Source organism: Vigna angularis, chromosome 8 (genome assembly GCF_016808095.1).
Source record: "Vigna angularis cultivar LongXiaoDou No.4 chromosome 8, ASM1680809v1, whole genome shotgun sequence".
In the NCBI taxonomy this organism is placed as follows: domain Eukaryota; kingdom Viridiplantae; phylum Streptophyta; class Magnoliopsida; order Fabales; family Fabaceae; genus Vigna; species Vigna angularis.
In genome coordinates, this window is record NC_068977.1 from 8,399,488 (window position 1) to 8,418,950 (window position 19,463).

At 33.3% G+C, this 19,463-nt stretch overlaps 1 protein-coding gene across 1 annotated transcript; it reads right to left on the bottom strand.

The window, feature by feature from the left end:
- Positions 1 to 8,712: 8,712 nt before the first annotated feature.
- LOC108344751 (uncharacterized) lies at positions 8,713 to 13,734 on the bottom strand. The gene is made up of 6 exons (XM_017583237.2): positions 13,278 to 13,734; positions 11,840 to 11,962; positions 11,595 to 11,765; positions 11,142 to 11,223; positions 9,307 to 9,371; positions 8,713 to 9,143 (listed from the first exon to the last, which is right to left on the bottom strand). Exons 1-6 carry the CDS (start codon positions 13,551 to 13,553, stop codon positions 8,841 to 8,843), a joined length of 1,020 nt encoding a protein of 339 aa, XP_017438726.1. The 5' UTR covers positions 13,554 to 13,734; the 3' UTR covers positions 8,713 to 8,840.
- Between the last annotated feature and the right edge of the window lie 5,729 nt (positions 13,735 to 19,463).

Consider the following 19,463-nt stretch of genomic DNA (forward strand, 5'->3'; position numbering starts at 1 on the left):
TATTTGAGTTGCTAATGCTATCATGCTGTTAAAAAGGAAAAAGTTTTTTAACCATTTTTTTTATAACATATTTTACTATTATTTATGTGATATACTAATAAAATAAAATAATAACACATAATTTATTGTTAAAAAATTATTAATATATCATCGTCTATCTGGTTTAGGTTTTTTCCTTTCTTTTTTTTGGTTAAAAATCATACAAATAAAGATCAAAGACACCTCATGCAAAAATTGTTGGTAAAAGAAGGTTCAACTTAGTAAACTTTAAAAATGAGTTTGAGGCTCAAAATTGTTTGAAATTTTCTTTTTCTATGATAGATAAGATAGGAGAAATTCATTAGTAAAATATGACTTTGTTTATTTAAAAAATCCGTATCACAAGTAAGATGTTTGATGTCTTTCCTTACACTTGAAATAAAGTGTCTTCTTAAAAGAAATAGCAATTCATTCGGAGGATCGCAATTTCTATATTACCAATTTTAATGATGAAAAATAATTAATTATTATAGTGATTAATTTATAAATTTATTTATTTAATAATCAAAACTTTAATAGGTAATTTTAAAAATCAGTTTATAAATCAATTATAATTTATTTATAATAATAATTATTTTAATAACTAATAACTTTTAATTTTATAAATTAATATGTAAATTGGTAATTATGATGATGAATCATTTTTTATCACTAAAATTGGTTATCAGTTATATTTTATTTTAGGATAAAATTTATTTGATTAAAGATAAATGTTTTAAATATATTTTATGATAATTAATTATTAAAGAGAGAAATTTACCAAAATTTTAATTAAAGCGTGCCTTTATCACATTAATTTATTTAACTATAAAAGTTAAAGTTTCCACCTTTAGAAGTGATATTGTTTAGAAAAATGCTGAAAAGATAATCTCAAAATGTATGTTATCAAAATAAAATAAATATAAAAAATAAGCATTTTTAACATAAATTTCTCATAACTAAGTTTCATTAAATTTCTCATAACCAAGTTTCGTTAAATTTCTCATAACTAAGTTCCTTTTACACCAAACACTACTTAAATATAAGTATGCTTTCATTTATTTTACTAATGTTATAAAAGTTATCTTTATGAAATTATAAAAGTTATCTTTTCAGTAGCTATCTGATTTTTTGGCAGGTAGATATGACACGGGTCAGGATAAGTGTGAGTTTTTCTGATATATATATATATATATATATATATATATATATATATATATATATATATATATATATAAATTCATATTTTCATTTTGGTTGAATAATGGCTATATCCACATTAATGATTATATTTATGAGAGTATTTATTAAATAATTTCTTTCATAAAATAAAAAATTTAAAGTAAAGGAAATATGATATTAACATAAGTTTAATAAAAAGAACATACATGTTCTTTGATGTTAGATAACAATAAAAAAATAAAAATATATAAATCTAATAACTAAATATCAACTAAACTAAAAGGAAATTAGTAACTCATTCTTATTAAATATCATTCATAGTTAAATTCATATTCAATATTCCGTCTAAGTAGTTGTTAATATCATACCTACTTTATAGCATGTTCATAAATACAAGTTAATTAACTTATGGTTTAAATGTTAATTCATATCTAATGTATCATAAGAATAAATATGAACTATGAACAATGTAATTAATAGACATCTCTAACATTTGTATGAAAGTTGACAATGATATGTCGGTGGGTTGGTTCTGCATTTTGCAGGGTGTCTTTATGGTGTGGGGTATCACTATTCAAATTATGAACAAGTACTGCACAATAATACTGTAGCAATTTATTGTATCAATTTATTCACCTTTGAAAATTTCCATCTCTTTCGTCTGAAGTTAAATGTGGACTTTTCAAAAGTGAAAAATAATAATTCTAATGCCTTGCAATCCACATTACATTATGTGAATCATTCAATGGTTTCATAATTTCAATTCTTTATGCATGTGCATTTTCTATAATTAATGTGGTGGATTAGAATGTACTGTATATAACGTGCTTAATATTAAACTCTTCATCACTTGTTCTTTCATTCATTAACTCATTAACGTTAATTTGTTTGAAAATTTTCTATTTTCTATTTTAATGTTAATGTGAATTATTGGTGATTTTCTCTATAACCCTATCCTTCTTGAGTTCTCTCATTTTTCTTTACAATTTCTTATTCCTCAATTATCTGTTCAACAATCAGGAAGTATATAGGTGATTTCTGCATTGAGGGTTACCAATCTGATCGATCAATTGGTTGAATTGAGCAGGTAAGTAATAAATCCCTTTTTCCTTAGTGTTTAGGGTTCTTGATCATGTAAAGTAGTTCTGTTTTGCATGGTCAAGAATCCCTCTCCCTTGATTCTTAGTCTGTTTGTGGTTCTAAGGTTAGTCTCCAATCACCAATCCGTGATTTGTAGGTTTTCTAGAAGTTCCTTGTGCCGCAAGAAATCTGTGGAGCGTTTAGAGGTTTTGGAGGTGTTGATTCAAGGTAAGGGAAGCTAGATAATTGCTTTTAATTGAAGTGTGTAGTATAAGTTTAATGGTATGTGAGTACTAAACTGTTTGGATTAAAAATGTTATTGTGTGTTAGTGATAATTGAACTAATTGGGTGATGTTGATGATTTGAGTGACAATGAATGTTGTATAACATGTTGAATCGGTTGTATGTATGTTTGTGAGATTGGATTTAATGTTGATGAAGTTAATTATGTTGATTGAACTGTTAGAGGAAAAAGAGTAGTCTTGGTTGTAATTGTGTTGGGGTTAAGTGGAGGTTTAAGGTAGTGAGATGGTGAGAAATGGTTGGTTAACTGAATTGTTGAAGTTGGGGTGTTTATGAACTAGTTTGGGTTATGTTCAACACTTTAATTGGGAGAAATTTCAGTTTGGGGTGAATGGTGGTAATTGTGTAGAGTTTAATTTGGTTTAGAACTCAAATGAAGGAAGTGAAATAATGAAAACTTGGTTTTGGGGTTCTGTGTGCAAATGGTCATTTTGGAGAGCTTTGGTAAGTTGTTTGAGACTTGTTTGAGTCCCTAAGTTGCTTGGAATTGTGCCACAAGTGGTAGAATTCAATTTGAGTCTCTAAGTTGAGTTTTTGTGAGTTTTTGATTGAGATCTTGTAGCCATTTGTTAAAAATAGGTTTAGAAAGGTTTAGACACACTTATTTAAGTATAATTGGGTATATAACATGATTTAGGAGGATTAGAAGTTGGGAAAAATATGTTCATTTGGTGAAGAGTGGTTTGGGGGTAAGAATTCTATAGTTTTCGTGCTGCAGAATTATGCAGACTTGTTGAGCGACTCCATTCGCTCAGCGAGAGGTCAAGAAGTCTGGGTCATTGTCTCAGGTTTTTTGCTCAGCGACCCAACTTGCTGAGCGAATGAGTTGGGGGTCTGAACCACTATCTTTGTTTTCGCACAGCGAGAGGGGTCGCTAAGCGAAAGGTTGAAGTCTGGAAGCACTAGAAGTTTTATTCGCTCAGCGAACTGTGTCGCTGAGCGAATGGTTGGGGTCTGGGACCACTGTCTTTTTATTCGCTCAGCGAGTGGGGTCGCTGAGTGAGAGGACTCTGTGGTCACTCAATGCGCTTGGTCACTGAGTGACTAGTCTAAGGGGTGTTTTATTCTTTTTCTTATGGAGTGGAGTTACATTTCTATTCATTGTGAATGATGTATAAATATGTATGCGATTATATGATCAAAGAGGTGATTTGATGGTGATGTTCAAGTAATGTGTGAGGTGTGGATTTCAAGTACCATGTGAGAAAGGAATTCCAAGGAGGAATATCCTAAGTTGGTTGTGTTATGCTATGTATTGATGTAGGGGCTCCTGAATTGGGGAATGATTCTGACACTCTCAATAACCCATTTCATGTAGAGATTGGTGATTATGTCGTGGAGAGTAGCAGAAGGTCATAGTCTATGGTCACTGGTTATGACCATAGATGTTTGACGGATTAACCTTGGTGTATGGTTTTATTGGTGGTGGTTGATGATGTGGTTATTATTATTATTTCTGACCTAGGTTGCTCCACCATACACGGGTACAGGTTCCCCATGAGTCCGATATCAATGCATATATCCAGATAGTAAAAAGTGTTTCAAGTGGATTGGACAAGTTATTGTGTTGTTTGATTCATCATATGCATGTATATTGTTATCGTTTTAAATAGTATGTAAAATATTTTGATACTCTAACTTACTCTTGCTTTTCTGTGGTTTGTCTTTGTATGTTGTTTCTCTTTCGCGGTGATCACCTTAATGGTGTGAGCTTAGGGATGCAGTCTTTTCAGTTGGCGCAATTGAAGGTGGGGAATGAAGCTTATAGTATAGGTAGTTATTTTTGTTCTCCAGGTGAAGATTTGTATTCACCTAGTCTGTAGTTCTTGTTCTATCATTATAAATGTAATGTTTAGTTTAGTAGTTTTATATTACTAAATTTGGGATGTTATAGATAGTATAATATTATTAAAATAAGATATTTGGATTTTTCCATTAAGCTATCTGAGCTTTCCATGAACTTTATCGGTTATCTAAACTTTTCATTAAGCTATCTGAGTTCTCCATTTATCTTATCTGGCTATCTGAGTTCTCCATTTATCTTATCCGGCTATCTAAACTTTCCATTGAGCTATCCAAATGTCTTGCCAATTTGGGATCACAACACACGTGTTTTGCTAACTTTACTGGGTTGGGGATGTGACACACCATTTGTTATCGAGCTATCTTGCTAACCTGGGACACAATACACTTGTCTTAAACAATGACACACTATTTGCCACGTCCAAAAAAAATTAAAAACTAACAATGCTAGTAATAGAGGACTAAATTTGTAACTTTTTAAAAAGAGAAGGACCTAAATAAAACAATGTTGGGAAGATGGACAACAACCAAAATACATAATAATTTAGGCACCAAAAACATATTTAACCTTAAATTTAAAAATAAAAACATGAAAAAAATACAAATAAATGCCTCTTTAGTTTTTATTTACTCATTAACTAAATAATTAAAATCAAATTAATTTAGTAATTAAATAATCTTTGTGGATAAAAAAAATGTTCTACTCATCATTTCAATCACTTAATAAAGAGAAAATGTATGGGTGGAAAAAGAGTGATGTGGAGTAAAAGAAAGATTTTGAAGCTTCACATCATATTTTTATTGTGATTTTTTAGTTATATACTTTTACCTTTTAGGTTAAACATATTTATTTTCACTTATTTCTCATATATATTATTTTCTAAATCTAGCCATCAATTTTTTTCCTTTTCATCATAAAACTCTTAATGCTCTTATAGGTAAATCAATACAAATATAGTGTTTCAAATCTTAAATTTAATATTAATTTTTTTTTTAATAATTAATTTTTTTTTGGGAAATATTTCTTTTATAGTTTATCATTTAATAAATAAAGGAGAAACAACTTGTTTAAATAAAAGTTTAAAAAAATGACAAATATGCGTGCGATCATGCTAGGGAAAAAATATAATAGTTCGAGATAATTTTATAACAATAGCAAAAAATACAAAGATTATGTGAAGAGTTAAACTTTTTAAAGATATTTTACTATAATTTCATTATTATAGATCATGAAATCATGTTAAATTAAATGTTTTTTTCTTTTGATTATTGATTTAAATTTTTTTATTACTTATTCAAAATTTATTTTGATTAATTAATTTTTAATTTGATTAAATTAAAAGATTTAAGAATAATTATGATAAAACCCATTATAAATTAATTTTTTTCATTTTTTTTCAATTTTAAAAAGTAATTTATTAAATATTTTCATTAAAAATTATATAAAGAGTATTTTTCAAAATACAATTTTAATTGTTTTATCTGTTTATTTGATGTAGTTCAAAAGAATTGTTGTAAAAATATTAGTGAATTATGCACATCAAATAAAAGAATTCCCACCGTACATATTGCTATAGGTGATATAGATAGATTATGTTTGTCACAATTTTTTATAAAATAAATAAATGTAGGATTAAGTGGTTAGATCAAATGAATGTACGTAAAACAAATGGATTGAGTGACAGAGTTGGTATAAGCATTAATTCATGACCATCTCATTAAATTTTGAATAGACGAGAAATAAAAAATTTCTAAAATCAAACTTTTACTTGGCTTAAATACTTACTTCGTCTCATGTTAAGAGGTGAATTTCTGTTTAGTATCCGGTTTTAAAAATAAAGACATTGTGTCCCTATGTTATGAAAAATGTATGAATAAGGTCATGTCCGTTAAGTTGGCAGCAACGGCGTTAACTTTCTACTGATGTGACGAATAAATCGGTATTTTTTTTCTTCTCTCCTCTGTTGTATCCGGCTTTCTCTCTCTTCCATATTAATCGTTGACTGTTGAAGGCTGCAAGGGCCGAAGCAGGTTCCTCTGCATTGTTCCATTACATACTGTAATCATCAATTCTTTCAATTAAGAATTCTTCATTCCTTTTTTTTGCTTTTGTTCCGCTAACCTCCACCAAATTCCTAAGTCAAACCTTCATCATTTAGAACCACCTCCACAGGAAGAAAACTAAATAAGAAATCAGTTTGTCAAGCAAAAAAAAAGACATAAAAATTGAAATCAGAAAACATGGTTTCCCAAATCAAATCAAGATTAAATTACAGTTCAACCCCAATTCGCGATCATCGGAAGAGCGAGTGGAGAAAGCGTGTGAGTGGAATGCGTCGAAAAATGCAGGGTTAGGGAGGAAGGTAGGGCAGAAGTGGGGAAAGGAGTTGGTCGTCGGGGGAGGAAAGATCGATGAGAAAGACGAAGGCGGGGGGAGTGGGAGGGGGAGAGGAGGAGGGGAGAGAAGGAGAGTACTCGACAGTGCTGTAGGTGGGGGAGAGGAGGAGGGGAGAGAATGAGAGTACTCGACAATGCTGTAGGTGGGGAAGAGTTTGGCAGGGAGGTTGGGGTCGGCGATGGGGCGGGGAAAGGGGTTGCAGAGAAAGCAGAAGGGGCAGTGCCAGATGCGGGAGTGGTAGTCGAGGCGTGCGTAGGGGTTCAAAACGGCAGCTCATCGCGAACAAAGAAGAGGGTGGTATGGGAGGATAGGGACCTCACTCACCATCAATGGACTACATATTATGCTTAGAGGGATCACCAGATTCGTCCCCTCCGTCGCCCACGAATTCCACGTCCACCAGAGCCCTTCCACCGCCTCCAATTCCAGCAGGTCCCCTTCCACCGCCTCCAATTCACACTCGTTCTCTATTTCCCTTGCCCTTTGCACCCACCAAATTTCATTCCAACCTTCCTTTACCCTTCTACACTGAAATCCTCTTCTACACCTTTTCAAAATTTGTTCAATTATATTTAATGAAGAACTAATTTTGTTCTAGATATAATAATCAAGAACTAATTTCAACGAGAACTGTTTGATCACCAAAATTGAGTTTCTAGAAAGCAAGGATTCAAAGAACATGTGCGCACCAAAGGAGGAGCTTAGGGACGATGGCGCTTCCGACATGGATGACGTTTCGATCTTGGTTGCAGGGTTGGATAAGCCCCTTGCATTGCCAGATGAAGAACGCTGCCTCCCATATGTGGAATAAGAGGGATAAACCCTTTTGGGTTTCTATCAGAGAAAAACCCTTGAACTTAAATGTACCATTAAATGGAAGAGAGACAAAAAACTGGATACAACAGAGGAGAGAAGAAAAAAAATACCAATTTATTCGCCACGTCAGCACACGGAGTTAACACCGTTGCTGCCAACTTAACAGACATGACCTTATTCATACATTTTTTATAACATGAAAACGAAGTAAACATTTAAGCCTTTATTTTTATTCTAAATTTATAAACTATTTTAGTCTTATGTTCGGTCAGATTTTACCATTAGTAAAACTTTCAACCTTCAATTTTTTAAAACGAAACCATATAATTACTTTTCATCCTATTGAGAATAAAATTTTTAACAAAGAAAAATCGAAGGTTTTAATTTATGCATAGTATGATTTATAATTAAAATTTTAACCCATAAAAGGGTTACATGATTGTATAATTCAACCTTTCTTTAACCAAGAGACTAAATTAAATAAAATAAATAACTAATAAGATTAAATTAAACTTTATTGTAAAACAATTAATTACCATTTGGTGTTTCCATTTCTAGGCATGCCACTTTCAGTCTATTTTCATCCATAGGCACCCACCTAACCCTTCTAATTATTAGATGATGGTTTCTCCTAGTGTTAGAAATAATGTTTCACTAAAGAAGTCCAATGCCATAAACATTAATTCTTAGTGGTCAGATTTCAGATACCATGTGAATTAATCCCATAAAAACTGAATAACTTCAATAATTGATTATAAGGTATAATCAATTATAATAAAAAATCACTTCTTTAATTCATTTATATAGATATGCTGAAAAAAATTTATGTCTTTGTGTTCATAACCTTAGTTTAATGAAATATATTTGAATAATGAGTAAATCTGAACAGATTTTGGGCACTTGGTAACAATCATTTGAAATAACTTTTTTAAGAACGCTATCTTTTGTCAATAGTAAATCAAATTAGATCTAGTTTAACGTAGCTATTACATCATAGGTTACTTATATTCAGAACATATTCTGCTGCAAAAATTGCATTTTCTGGTAATTTCCTCTGCTTCAACTAGTTACTGTACGCATAGACGCCTAATTTTTATCAAACTTTAAAGCATGAACGAAAAAAAAAACATTTATACAGACTTATGTATATATGTGCAAGGGATATCTAACGAGTACAAACAGATTCAAACATGCAGAGTAAAAATTAACATGTCATCTTACTGTGTCAATCAATACTAGTTAAAATGATATCCTGATAAAGACCAATATATGTAAAGCTAAAATATAGAGCACAAATGCAGACCTGAATAGCATAAGCCTCTGCTGGGTTTCAGATCTGCCAGCAGAGTGATAAGGAAGCCTTTGATGGCCTTCATAATCTGACATACTGTGTAACTTATCTGAGGAGCTTTTACTGAAACGATACCTAGCAGCAGTGTTTGCCTCCAAATTGCTGTTTTCTGTTTGCCGCCATAGCCCATTCAATCTTTCCAGTTCCATCTCTTTCAAATGAATGTCACCCAGTAAGCCCTCAGCTTGCGCCTGAAGGTATGGGAATAAGGCACTTGGTTAAACATTTTCAGATAGATCCAAATAATCTATCAAACCGTTATCAACTAGCCATTGTCAATTAATTTTTCTCTAGTAAAAACTAGAGAAGGAAGGAGAAATTTGTAAATCATGTACTATGAAGTATAAAAAGGACCTGTTTAGCAGCCAGTTGCTCAATTAGACCATGAAGTTGTTTATCCAATGTCTTCTCTCTTTGTGCTGCAGAACAAGAACGTTTAAGAGCCAAAAAAATACATGCACTCATTCAAGATGCTTCCAAGTGCACAAAAGCACAAGGAGACTTAACACAACAAAAGCAATAAAAGGAATATTTATGTCCCGATATGGTTAGTGGATTACTAAGAGCAAGAAGTAGTATCTAATGTTATTCAGAGATGAAACAACCCAACTAAAGTTCTTTATTTTCTCTTGATGATAAAAGAAGTCATTAAAAAAAATACAAACAGGAGTATCATGAATCTTCCTAAAGCTACAATGGAAACAACAGAGGCTAGAAAATATAAAATACATCAAACCTAATGAAAAACCCAGCCTCTTGACACCAGTAAGGAGAAACTCTTAAAAAATCCAATCAGATTTTTGTATCATCATTTTGAAAACATTACTACGTCAGCAATGCGGTGGCAGTATATACCCATATCAGTACAAATTTATTATGAATATACAACAAGTTCACATAACTCATTTATACATATGAATAAATGTTTGAAGAGAATCTAACTGTTAGAATATTTACCCTATTTATCATGATTATATTATGTCTAGGGTTACCCTATTTATCATGATTATATTGTGTTTAGGATTATCCTATTTATCATGATTATATTGTGTCTAGGTTACCCTATTTATCATGATTATATTGTGTCTAAGTTACCCTATCATGATTATATTGTGTCTAAGGTTACCCTAATTATCATGTACTCTTGTATCAATTTATTTTTATAAATAGAAGATTATGAGAGGGATCAATCAAGTCCTCTAGAATTATCTTACAGTTTCAATCTTAAGACTAACATACAGGAAATCACCTAACCCAGTCCTATTCTATGTTTTTAATGTCATCATCATGATGGACTTAATCATTCAAAGAAGTTTTTGGTCCTCTGCATTCACAACGATGGCTTGCAACATTTCTTACAAGAAATAAGTTTATAATATCTTTTCTACGTGTGGTCAAATTCAATGGTGGTGCATGACCTATGCACAAACAAAGTACAAAACTATATAATACCACCTCCAGCAAAAAAGCAATACGAATACACAAAACACAAGGAATAAAAAGAAGAAAAAGATAATAAAGGGCATGCTTATGCTTTTAGATTAAAAACATTAACAAACAGAAATCTGGAAAAAGAAATAATATAAGATAAACATACTAACATAATTGGGCTTTAATAAATATCACTGTTTATTCCTTTTTGTTGGGCTGATTTTGTTCAGTTGATATTGTTTTCCCTTTCTCAATTCATTTTTGGGTCTATAGTCTGTCTCGGGATAGAGTTTCCAGGTATAGAGTAGGGATAGAGTTTCCAGGTATAGAGTAGTAACTTGTAGGTTTCGATATTTGGTTTCTTGACAGGTGTGGCTGAACAACTTGATGTAGCTCTTGGATAAAAGTGAACTGGTATAAAAGTTTATTGTGTACATCTTTCTCTCTCCTTATTGTGTGGTTCTTGACTTTATTGGGTTTAGTTTCTGTACATAAAATTAAAAGCAACTAAATCCTGTAATAAATTATTTTAATAACGATCTCATTCTAAGTTTTGTGAAAATTTGAGATTCTTCAATTGATCATCTCTCTTGAACTCAGCCCCTTTAAACTAACAGATTGATGATAGGAAATTTGGGAAAACTACACAACAATAGCTAGCCATTGTAGTTGAAGAGCTTAAGGCCATATAAAGCCCATCCAGGACACTCATACTTCCAATTTGAATTTTGAGTTCGATATATGATAAGATACCATACCTGGGGAAGGTTGTTTAAGTGCATTTTCCTGCACTTTTGCCCATTTCTTCTCCAACTGTTTCACAGCATCCTCCATCGAACTCTGAAATGAAATGAGGGTCATTGATTTGGTGAATTTAACTATATATCATCCAATCATAGATTATCATACATGTTAAGGATGTTGACTTTTGTATTTATCCTTAGTAACAAGTCATATCCAGTGTAATTTTTAACTGATGGATAATATAACATCTTTCTATTGACAACATATGAAAAATAAAACTCTCAATTTGGTAAAGTATCAACGTAAGTAGTTAAGCTACACCTAAAATATATAGCATAGATCATATAGTCTTTGAAATGATAGGAATAGTAATTAGCATGATCACCATTGTTTATTTAATATTTATCTATCCACTATAAAAAAATAAAATGTTAAGGTGAGCACATAAGAGTCTGTTATTAACGAACCAACTGCTTCTTCTTCTCTTCCAATTCATCTAGTAAAGCTGATCTCGATGCTTCTGCATCTGCATCAAATCCAGCTTTAGATTTTGCCTTCATTTCGTCCCAACCATCAGATGCTTGCTGCTTTATATTGTCCAGCTCAGCTTTGAGTTTCTTCTCAGTCTCATCCATCTCCTGTAACACAATAGATAAAAAATCAATTGAATCAAACTCAACCTGACAAATCACAATCAATTCACAATCATAACCTGCAACTTTGTCCTTAGTAAATCAGCCTCTTGTAATTTCTCTTTTATTTTATTCTCAAAATCGGATATTGCATTTTCATATGCTGCATTCTCTTCCTTCAATGTCACCTCTCTAAGTTGGGCCTGCAATAAAAATCATCATCATTAGTTGTACTGTAGCAGTATTTTAGGTTAATATCATTTCAGTTCCCAAGTACTGCAAATGTGTGCTTTCACTTTCACAAGTTTCAGCTGCCGGCTGAGTCCATCAAGTTTTCTTCTTTTTACAATTTAGTCCCCTCATCTAGATTTCATCTGATTATTAGCTGAATTCACCAACATGGCATACATGCAACCGAATAAATACAGTGTTACAACCAGCAGGAAAACGCAGAATATTTGATAGTTGCGCTTGTAATTCAAGGTGTAAGTTATTGTTTTTAGAGTACTGCTAAGAACAGACTCTTAAGCATGTTCTTTCTAACACATTGGATTATATTTATTGCTAACTACAGAATCAGGGAAAATATTCATTAACTAAGACCAGGACCCCAAAGAATTATATATTTTCCATAAGAGACAGCATGTTCAAAAGAGTATGTCAAAGAGTATTCCTAACATTTCTTCTTGCTCTTACAAGGTAATGAACATATTGTCTTTTCATTCTGGGCAAGTCAACGACTTACAATTAGAGAGGATCAAGACGGAGGGAACCAATTGTGAATGGAAGAAAACTCAAGAGATTCAACAGGTGTAGTTGAAATACAACTCTTCCAAACTGTATAACTTTGGAAATCAATTCTGTTCAATAAACACAAAGTGTAACCCTGACCTAACCTATATTTTTTAATTCCAGTCAAAGATTGTGCTATAGGCTCAGCTGGATTAATCCCTAACACGGAAGAATGCCAACAACACTCTCTTTACTATCAGGTGAATTTTATTGAAAAATAATATTTTTACTAGATTTCATTTCTCACTTATTGAGAGCATGCCTGGCAAATATTATTTTTGCCAATTTAAGCTATTTTATGGATAAAAAAAGAAGTCTTTATATTTAGGAAAATAGTCTAAGTGTGTAAAAAACTTTCTTTTTTCTGAAAAGATAAGTTTTTTTCTATAATTATTTCCTTTTCCCTTTCAGCTTCATATATATACTCTTTCTCCAATATAAAAACAGATTTAAATTTAGTTTCCAAATGAAATTAATTAACACGTCGCAACAAAAATTGATTCTGAATACAACCTATTACAACAACATAATCAATTGTACATGTAATAATAATAACAATCCAATATTGAATTAATAAAATTTTTGCAGTTATCCCAAACCAAGCACTGTCGGCATGGAGAGATGCTGCTACAATTCTTCTCTAGCATAATAACACAATAGTATTTGCAACTGTTAGGGAATTTGGATGAGAGAGTGAAATGTAATTAAGAGTTAGTAGTTAAGGACCTGTTGGCGCGTGGCGGAGTGGGAGTTCAATTGGAGGGCGAGGGCGGCGTTGGAGGCGAGGGAGTGGGCGTGAAGGTGAGGGAGGCTCTGGGAGATGTCTTGGGGAGGCAATCTCAGCCGTAGATCATGGATCAAACGGCGGAGAGAAGCCGCCTTCTGATCCAATTCGATTACATACCTTTGCTGATCTTCGGAAAAGAGGATTGGGATGATGGAATCGTCCTCCGCTTCCTTTCCTGCGCCACCTCCCACCGCCCATGCCAGTAACCCAGCCATGTCTTACAAGTTTACTCTTTCTTTCTCTCTGTTTCTCTTTCTCTTTTTCTCTCTCTTCCAATTTCTTCACTCACCATCCATTTTTTCCGATCTGCGGTGGTTGATTTGGGAATTAGGAATTGTAGTGGTTTAGTTCCTTACAGGCTCGTTAATTCCATTTTCTTGTTTTTGAAATTTTGATTTTCTTGAGCATTTATATTACAGTAATACAATTTAAATGCCTATAAAAATTCAATAACAAATTTTTTTAATATATTTTAATAACAGAATTTTACTCAATTTTTTTTAACTAGGTAAAACTTTAATCGGTATGTTTAACACATATTTTATCCATAACAGTATAATAGTATTGTTGGTAAAACTTTCATTTTAGAAGAAGTTGTGGTAGTTTATTTAAAAATAATTTTGTTATAAATGAAATTTATTATTTTAAAATCTATCATTTTTTTAAAAATTATTTTTCTAGAGTTTTTTATTTTTCTTTTAAGAGTTTTAACTTTTGAGTTATCTCTTTAACGATTAGGAGATGCCTAAACGATCACGATAACAAGGTCTATATTCTCATCTCATCAGTTTGTGTAATAGAACAAGTAAGTTTCGACTATTTTTTTGCACTTCGTTCTTTATTTGAGTCCATGAATGAAGATTTCCACCGCTTATGTAATCTGATCTTTCTTTGAGTTCATTGTTGATGAGAGATCTTAAGGACTCTCCTTGATCTCTTTTCGGTGTTTCGTAAGTGTATTTATTGTTCCTTGAGTCGGAAGCAACGCATGTGCAATTCTAGAGCTTGATAGAAAATTTGTGAGATAAGAGAAGTTAGATTAACTAATGTTTATTTAATAAATTGTTCAAAATCTATTATTGAATGGGAATAATGTGTTGAATTGTATGAGTAAATTTATATGATACTCTTGGTGTGTTAAATTACTTGAAATTGTTATGTAATAAGGTAGAAATCTATGAAATTTGTGAAGAATTATTAGGTTGAATTACATTGATAAGTGAAATGGTGGTTTGAATGTATGCTTGAAGTTATCAAATGGTTATAAGTCTTGAATGATATGAGAAATGGATAGATCTTTCGGTCTAGAAAAAGGAGGTTTGAGAAGTGTATTATTGATATATTGATCTAATAAGAAATATAGTGGTTTTGGACAATTTAATAGGTCTTTAATAATTTGTTATTGTAGAAAATGAACTCATATGATATCTAGAATGAAATATTAGTCAAAACAGTATGATATTAAGGTAGTTTCTAAGGTATTTTAGGGGTTTTGGTAGGTGAAAACCTAAAGGAAGTAAATATGATATAAACTATAGTTTTTAAGTTTGTTTTTGGGTAATTCAAAATTGGTTTGGACCTTAATAATGATAGAAAACTGATGCTGGAACCTTTGGTAGTTTAGGTGTTGATTTTGAAGTGAATTTGGCTAGTTTTAAGGTATGAGATTTTGAATTAAATGTTTTAGGTTGATTGTGATGATTTGTAGGATGTTGTTAAGTCTATTAGGACTTGTTCAAGCATTAGTTGCAAAATTTGAGTGTTACAAGAGATATAATTGAAGTTGGTATGATTTAAGGTAGTAAGTTGGTTTGATGTGGTCAATTTGAGTTTACATTTTCTGAGGTTTCTCAGTGTCCATAGGGTCCTAGGATCAAAGTTGTGGGGAAAGTGTTCAAAGTCATACCAATTGATTAGCCAATAGTTTTTGTTTCAATTGACTATGACACTAACTTAATCGATTAAAACATACACTATAGCCTAATCGATTATGACACTAACTTAATCGATTAAAAGAAACACTTTAGTCTAATTGATTATGTTAGTTACATAATCGATTAAAATAGGAAGTTTTTCCTTGTTTAGGTTTATGTGAATTCTGGCTTCTCTAAACATATTAGATTATCAATCTAATCGATTATTACTACCAGTAATGTGAAATTTTTACTAATATAAACCAAATTTACTTGTACACATATGATCTATGGTTCTCTCTTCTTTTATGATCCTAAACAATTTTATTATTAGTTTCTAAATGTTAGTATGCAATGTGAAAGTGAAGGGATATATGTATATGGTTTCAAATGGATTCAATGTAAAGGTGAAGTAATATCAATGGTTTCAAAGTTGTGAAAATGAGTTCCAAGGAGGAACTTCTTGGTGGTAGTTTCAAGTATTGATAGTATGAACGGTCGGAGTTAAGCTGAGGTTTATCTTGACATTCTAATGATCATTGATAGTGGCATATTTTGCTATGAATTCAGTATTGAATTAGAGAAAATATCAACTCTTTCTCATCCTTTTTACCTTGTAAATCCTAGTTTTCATTTAGTTTAAGAAGTGGTTTCATCTTAAGCTTTAATTAGATAAATTGATCATTAACCCCTTTATTTATACAAGTTAATTAGTTGGAAGAAGTCTCTGCATCAAATGAAGAGTGCTGGAACCAGAGAAAACAAGAAAACAGCAAAAACAGCAAAAATATGAAGAACCAGAATCTGGAAAAAAGTTAGCTGGAGCGCCCTTTTTCCATGGGCGCTGGAGCGGGCTCTGCACCAGGACTGGAGCTAGCTGGAGCGCCCCCTACAAAAGGGCGCTGGAGCGCCCTTTTTCCTGTTTTCGCGCGCTGGAGCGCGGTCTCAAGCGCGCCTGCTGCTGATTTGGCAGATTGGGTTTATTTAACCCCAAATTAGAAGGACTTTGATATCTTTGGCATCCCAGACACAAATTCTCTCAATTGGAGCGTCCAGAGGCGAGCTAGGAGCTGTGGGAACAGCCCTTCTTCATCCTTGGGTCCTCCTCCTTCTTCCATTTCCACCATTGTTGTAAGCTCAAGCTCTCCATTCATGGAGAGCTAGTTTCATTCTTGTTGGGGATTGATGTAACCACAGATCTCTTATGTAATTACAGTTGTTTTGAATGATTATATGCCTCTTTCATTGATTGTTAGTGTTTAATTCCTCTACTTAAAGCTTGTATGAGTAATTCAACCATATCATGATTTTAGGGTTTGCTTGATATTGGGAAATTTTGGGTGAATCTAGAACTGGATTAAACACCTAAAGGAAATTGTATCTAGGGATAGAACTAGGACCTTTGGTTGTCTTGAATCTCAATTCTTAAAGCGGATGAACTTGTTAGGTTTTCCAAGGGATTGGAGTTTAAGAAGTAAGTCTAGGCTCTCTCTACCAAGGGATTGGGTTTGAGTAAATTAGAAGATTGACATTGGCTAATTAATGAAGAGGAAGTGATTTTCTATACATAAGAGTGAAGTAGGTGAAATCATCCCCCAACAATATCATTCCATATCATTTCTAATCTTTCCATTTCAAAGTGTTTGCATAATCAAAGATCACTTTTACCCTTTATGTTTTATCTTTAATTTAATTGCATGAAAATCCCAAAAACATGGAATCATTCTTTAGTCTAAATTAGTTAGATATTATACGATTGTCTAGGACACGAGTCTCTTGGGAAACGATATCCGGTCTTACCGGTTTTATTACTTGAACGATTTGGTACACTTGCCAAAGTCTCAACAAGTTTTTGGCGCCGCTGCCGGGGACCCGTGTTAAACTAGACTTTTGTGTGATTTTTAACCGATTTAGACTTTATCTTTTTGTGTATAATTTTCTATCTTTTTGTAATTATTATCTTTATTTTTGGGCTCACTTGTGGCACGAGTTTGGTTGTTTTCTAGTGTATGCAGGGAAACATCCGTACAAGGAGGACTGTGTCATCTGAACCACTCCTTGTGGATCCTGAGATCGAGAAAACAGCTCGTAGAAACAATAGTGACACCAGGAGACAGCGAGCTCTAAGTCAACAAGCTGCCCCGCAATCTTCATCTTCTTTCAACAATCAAGAAATAGAATCTTTTGATTCTTCTTCTGTGAACGGGATGGCTGGCGCAGGACCACCTCCAAGGAGAACCATAGGGGACTCAATAACCTACACAAGCCCGAGGAATTTCTCAAGCATTGTGAGGCCCACTATGAGTGACAAGCTGGCAGAAATGAAGCCTGCTCTACTCCAGCTCATCAGTTCAAACCAATTTTCTGGCCTGGACAATGAAGACCCCCATGCTCATTTGGTCACTTTCTATGAGCTATGTGGTACTATGGGTGTACAAGGGGAGGATGAAGAAGCATTGTACATGAGACTCTTCCCATTTTCTCTGAATGGCAAAGCAAAGGCTTGGCTCCAGTCACAGCCTAATCAAAGTCTTACGAGCTGGGAGGATGTGGAATACAAATTTCTAGCACGCTTCTTTCCTCCATCAAAGAGCACAGAGGTGAAGGCTGCCATTGCTACCTTCGTACAAGGAGTAGATGAACCACTTTGTGAAACCTGGGAAAGATTTAAATCCTTACTGAGAAAGTGTCCCAGCCATGGATTCAGTCTAGAAATGCAAGTGCAAACTTTTTGTAATGGTTTGCAACCTCATACTAAGATGATACTAGATGCATCTTTTGGTGGTTCAGTACTATTTAAAACTGCTGATGAAGCCATTGCGGTGATTGAAAATATGGCTTCCACTGACATGCGAAGCCAACATGGGAGAAATCCAGCACAGAGGAGAGGAGTGTATGAACTGAGTGCCCAGGATGCTTTACTTGCACAAAATAAGATTCTGGCCCAACAGATGGAACTCCTAACTCAACATATGGCCAAACTACCTCAGCAGTTGCATGCAATGCAAGCTCAACCTCAACCACATCATCAAGTAATGAGATGTGATTTCTGTGGAGATAGCCACCCCAACGGTCATTGTCAAGCTCCTAGTAGTTCCCAACATGAAGAAGTCAACTATATGGGAAATCAAGGACGACAAAACTTCTTCAACAATCATTTCCCCAATCCTTCAAATCAAGGGTGGAGACAAGCTCAAGAAGCTTCTAGCAGTAGAAATCTGTATCAACCTGCCCAACATTATCCACCTCAAAGTGATCGGACTTCAAAGCTAGAAGACACATTGCAGATGTTTATGCAGCAGTCCATCCAAAACCAGAAAAACACTGATGCATCCATAAAGAACCTGGAAGTGCAAGTTGGTCAATTGGCTAAGCAATTAGCAAACCAACAGGGTGGACATTTTACTGCAAATACTCAAGCCAACCCGAAGGAGGAGTGTAATGTAATATTCACAAGAAGTGGGAAAGAGGTTGGAAGAAAAGAAGAAGAAGAAGAAAAGCCAGAAGAAGAAGATCAGAAAGAAAATGAAGAAGAAGAAGACATGGTTGGAAGTGAAGAAGAGAATAAAAAGAAAGAAAAAGAGAAAAATAAAAAAGAGAAAGAGATTGTGAAACACCTTCCTTACCCAAAAATCCCATCTACTGAAGGGAAGGAGAAACAATTGGCTCGGTTTAAGCAAATATTTGATCAACTTGAGATTACCATGCCATTGACCGAAGCACTACAACAAATTCCCGCTTACGCAAAGTACATGAAGCAAATCCTCAACAAGAAGAATAAGTATTTAGATGAGGAAACAATTGAAGTGCAGGGAAATTGCAGTGCCATCATGCAGAAGACTCTTCCTCCAAAATTTAAAGATCCAGGGAGTTTCACCATTCCATGCACTATTGGAAACCAGGAGATAGGTAGAGCTCTCGTTGACTTGGGGGCTAGTATCAATATGATACCCCTATCTATGCTTAAGAAGATTGGTGGTCTTGAAGTCAAGCCTACGAGAATGATGCTGCAGCTGGCGGATAGATCCATCAAGTATCCCTATGGTGTTGTGGAAGATGTGGTGGTCAAAATAGATAAACTCCAATTCCCGGTGGATTTTGTAGTTATGGACATGGAGGAATCTGCAGATATACCACTCATCCTTGGAAGACCTTTCATGAAGACAGCCAAGGTTGTCATTCATGTGGAAGAAGGAACAGTGAAATTGAAAG

What these genes read in the sequence shown, in the direction of transcription:
- LOC108344751 (XM_017583237.2), bottom strand. Translation starts at nt 13,553, where the DNA reads ATGGCTGGGTTACTGGCATGGGCGGTGGGAGGTGGCGCAGGAAAGGAA. An exon ending in ACTCCGCCACGCGCCAACAG is followed by an intron (nt 11,963 to 13,277) that starts GTCCTTAACTAC and finishes TTTTTATTGCAG; the next exon opens with GCCCAACTTAGAGAGGTGAC. An exon ending in ACTTAAACAACCTTCCCCAG is followed by an intron (nt 9,372 to 11,141) that starts GTATGGTATCTT and finishes CTTGTTCTGCAG; the next exon opens with CACAAAGAGAGAAGACATTG.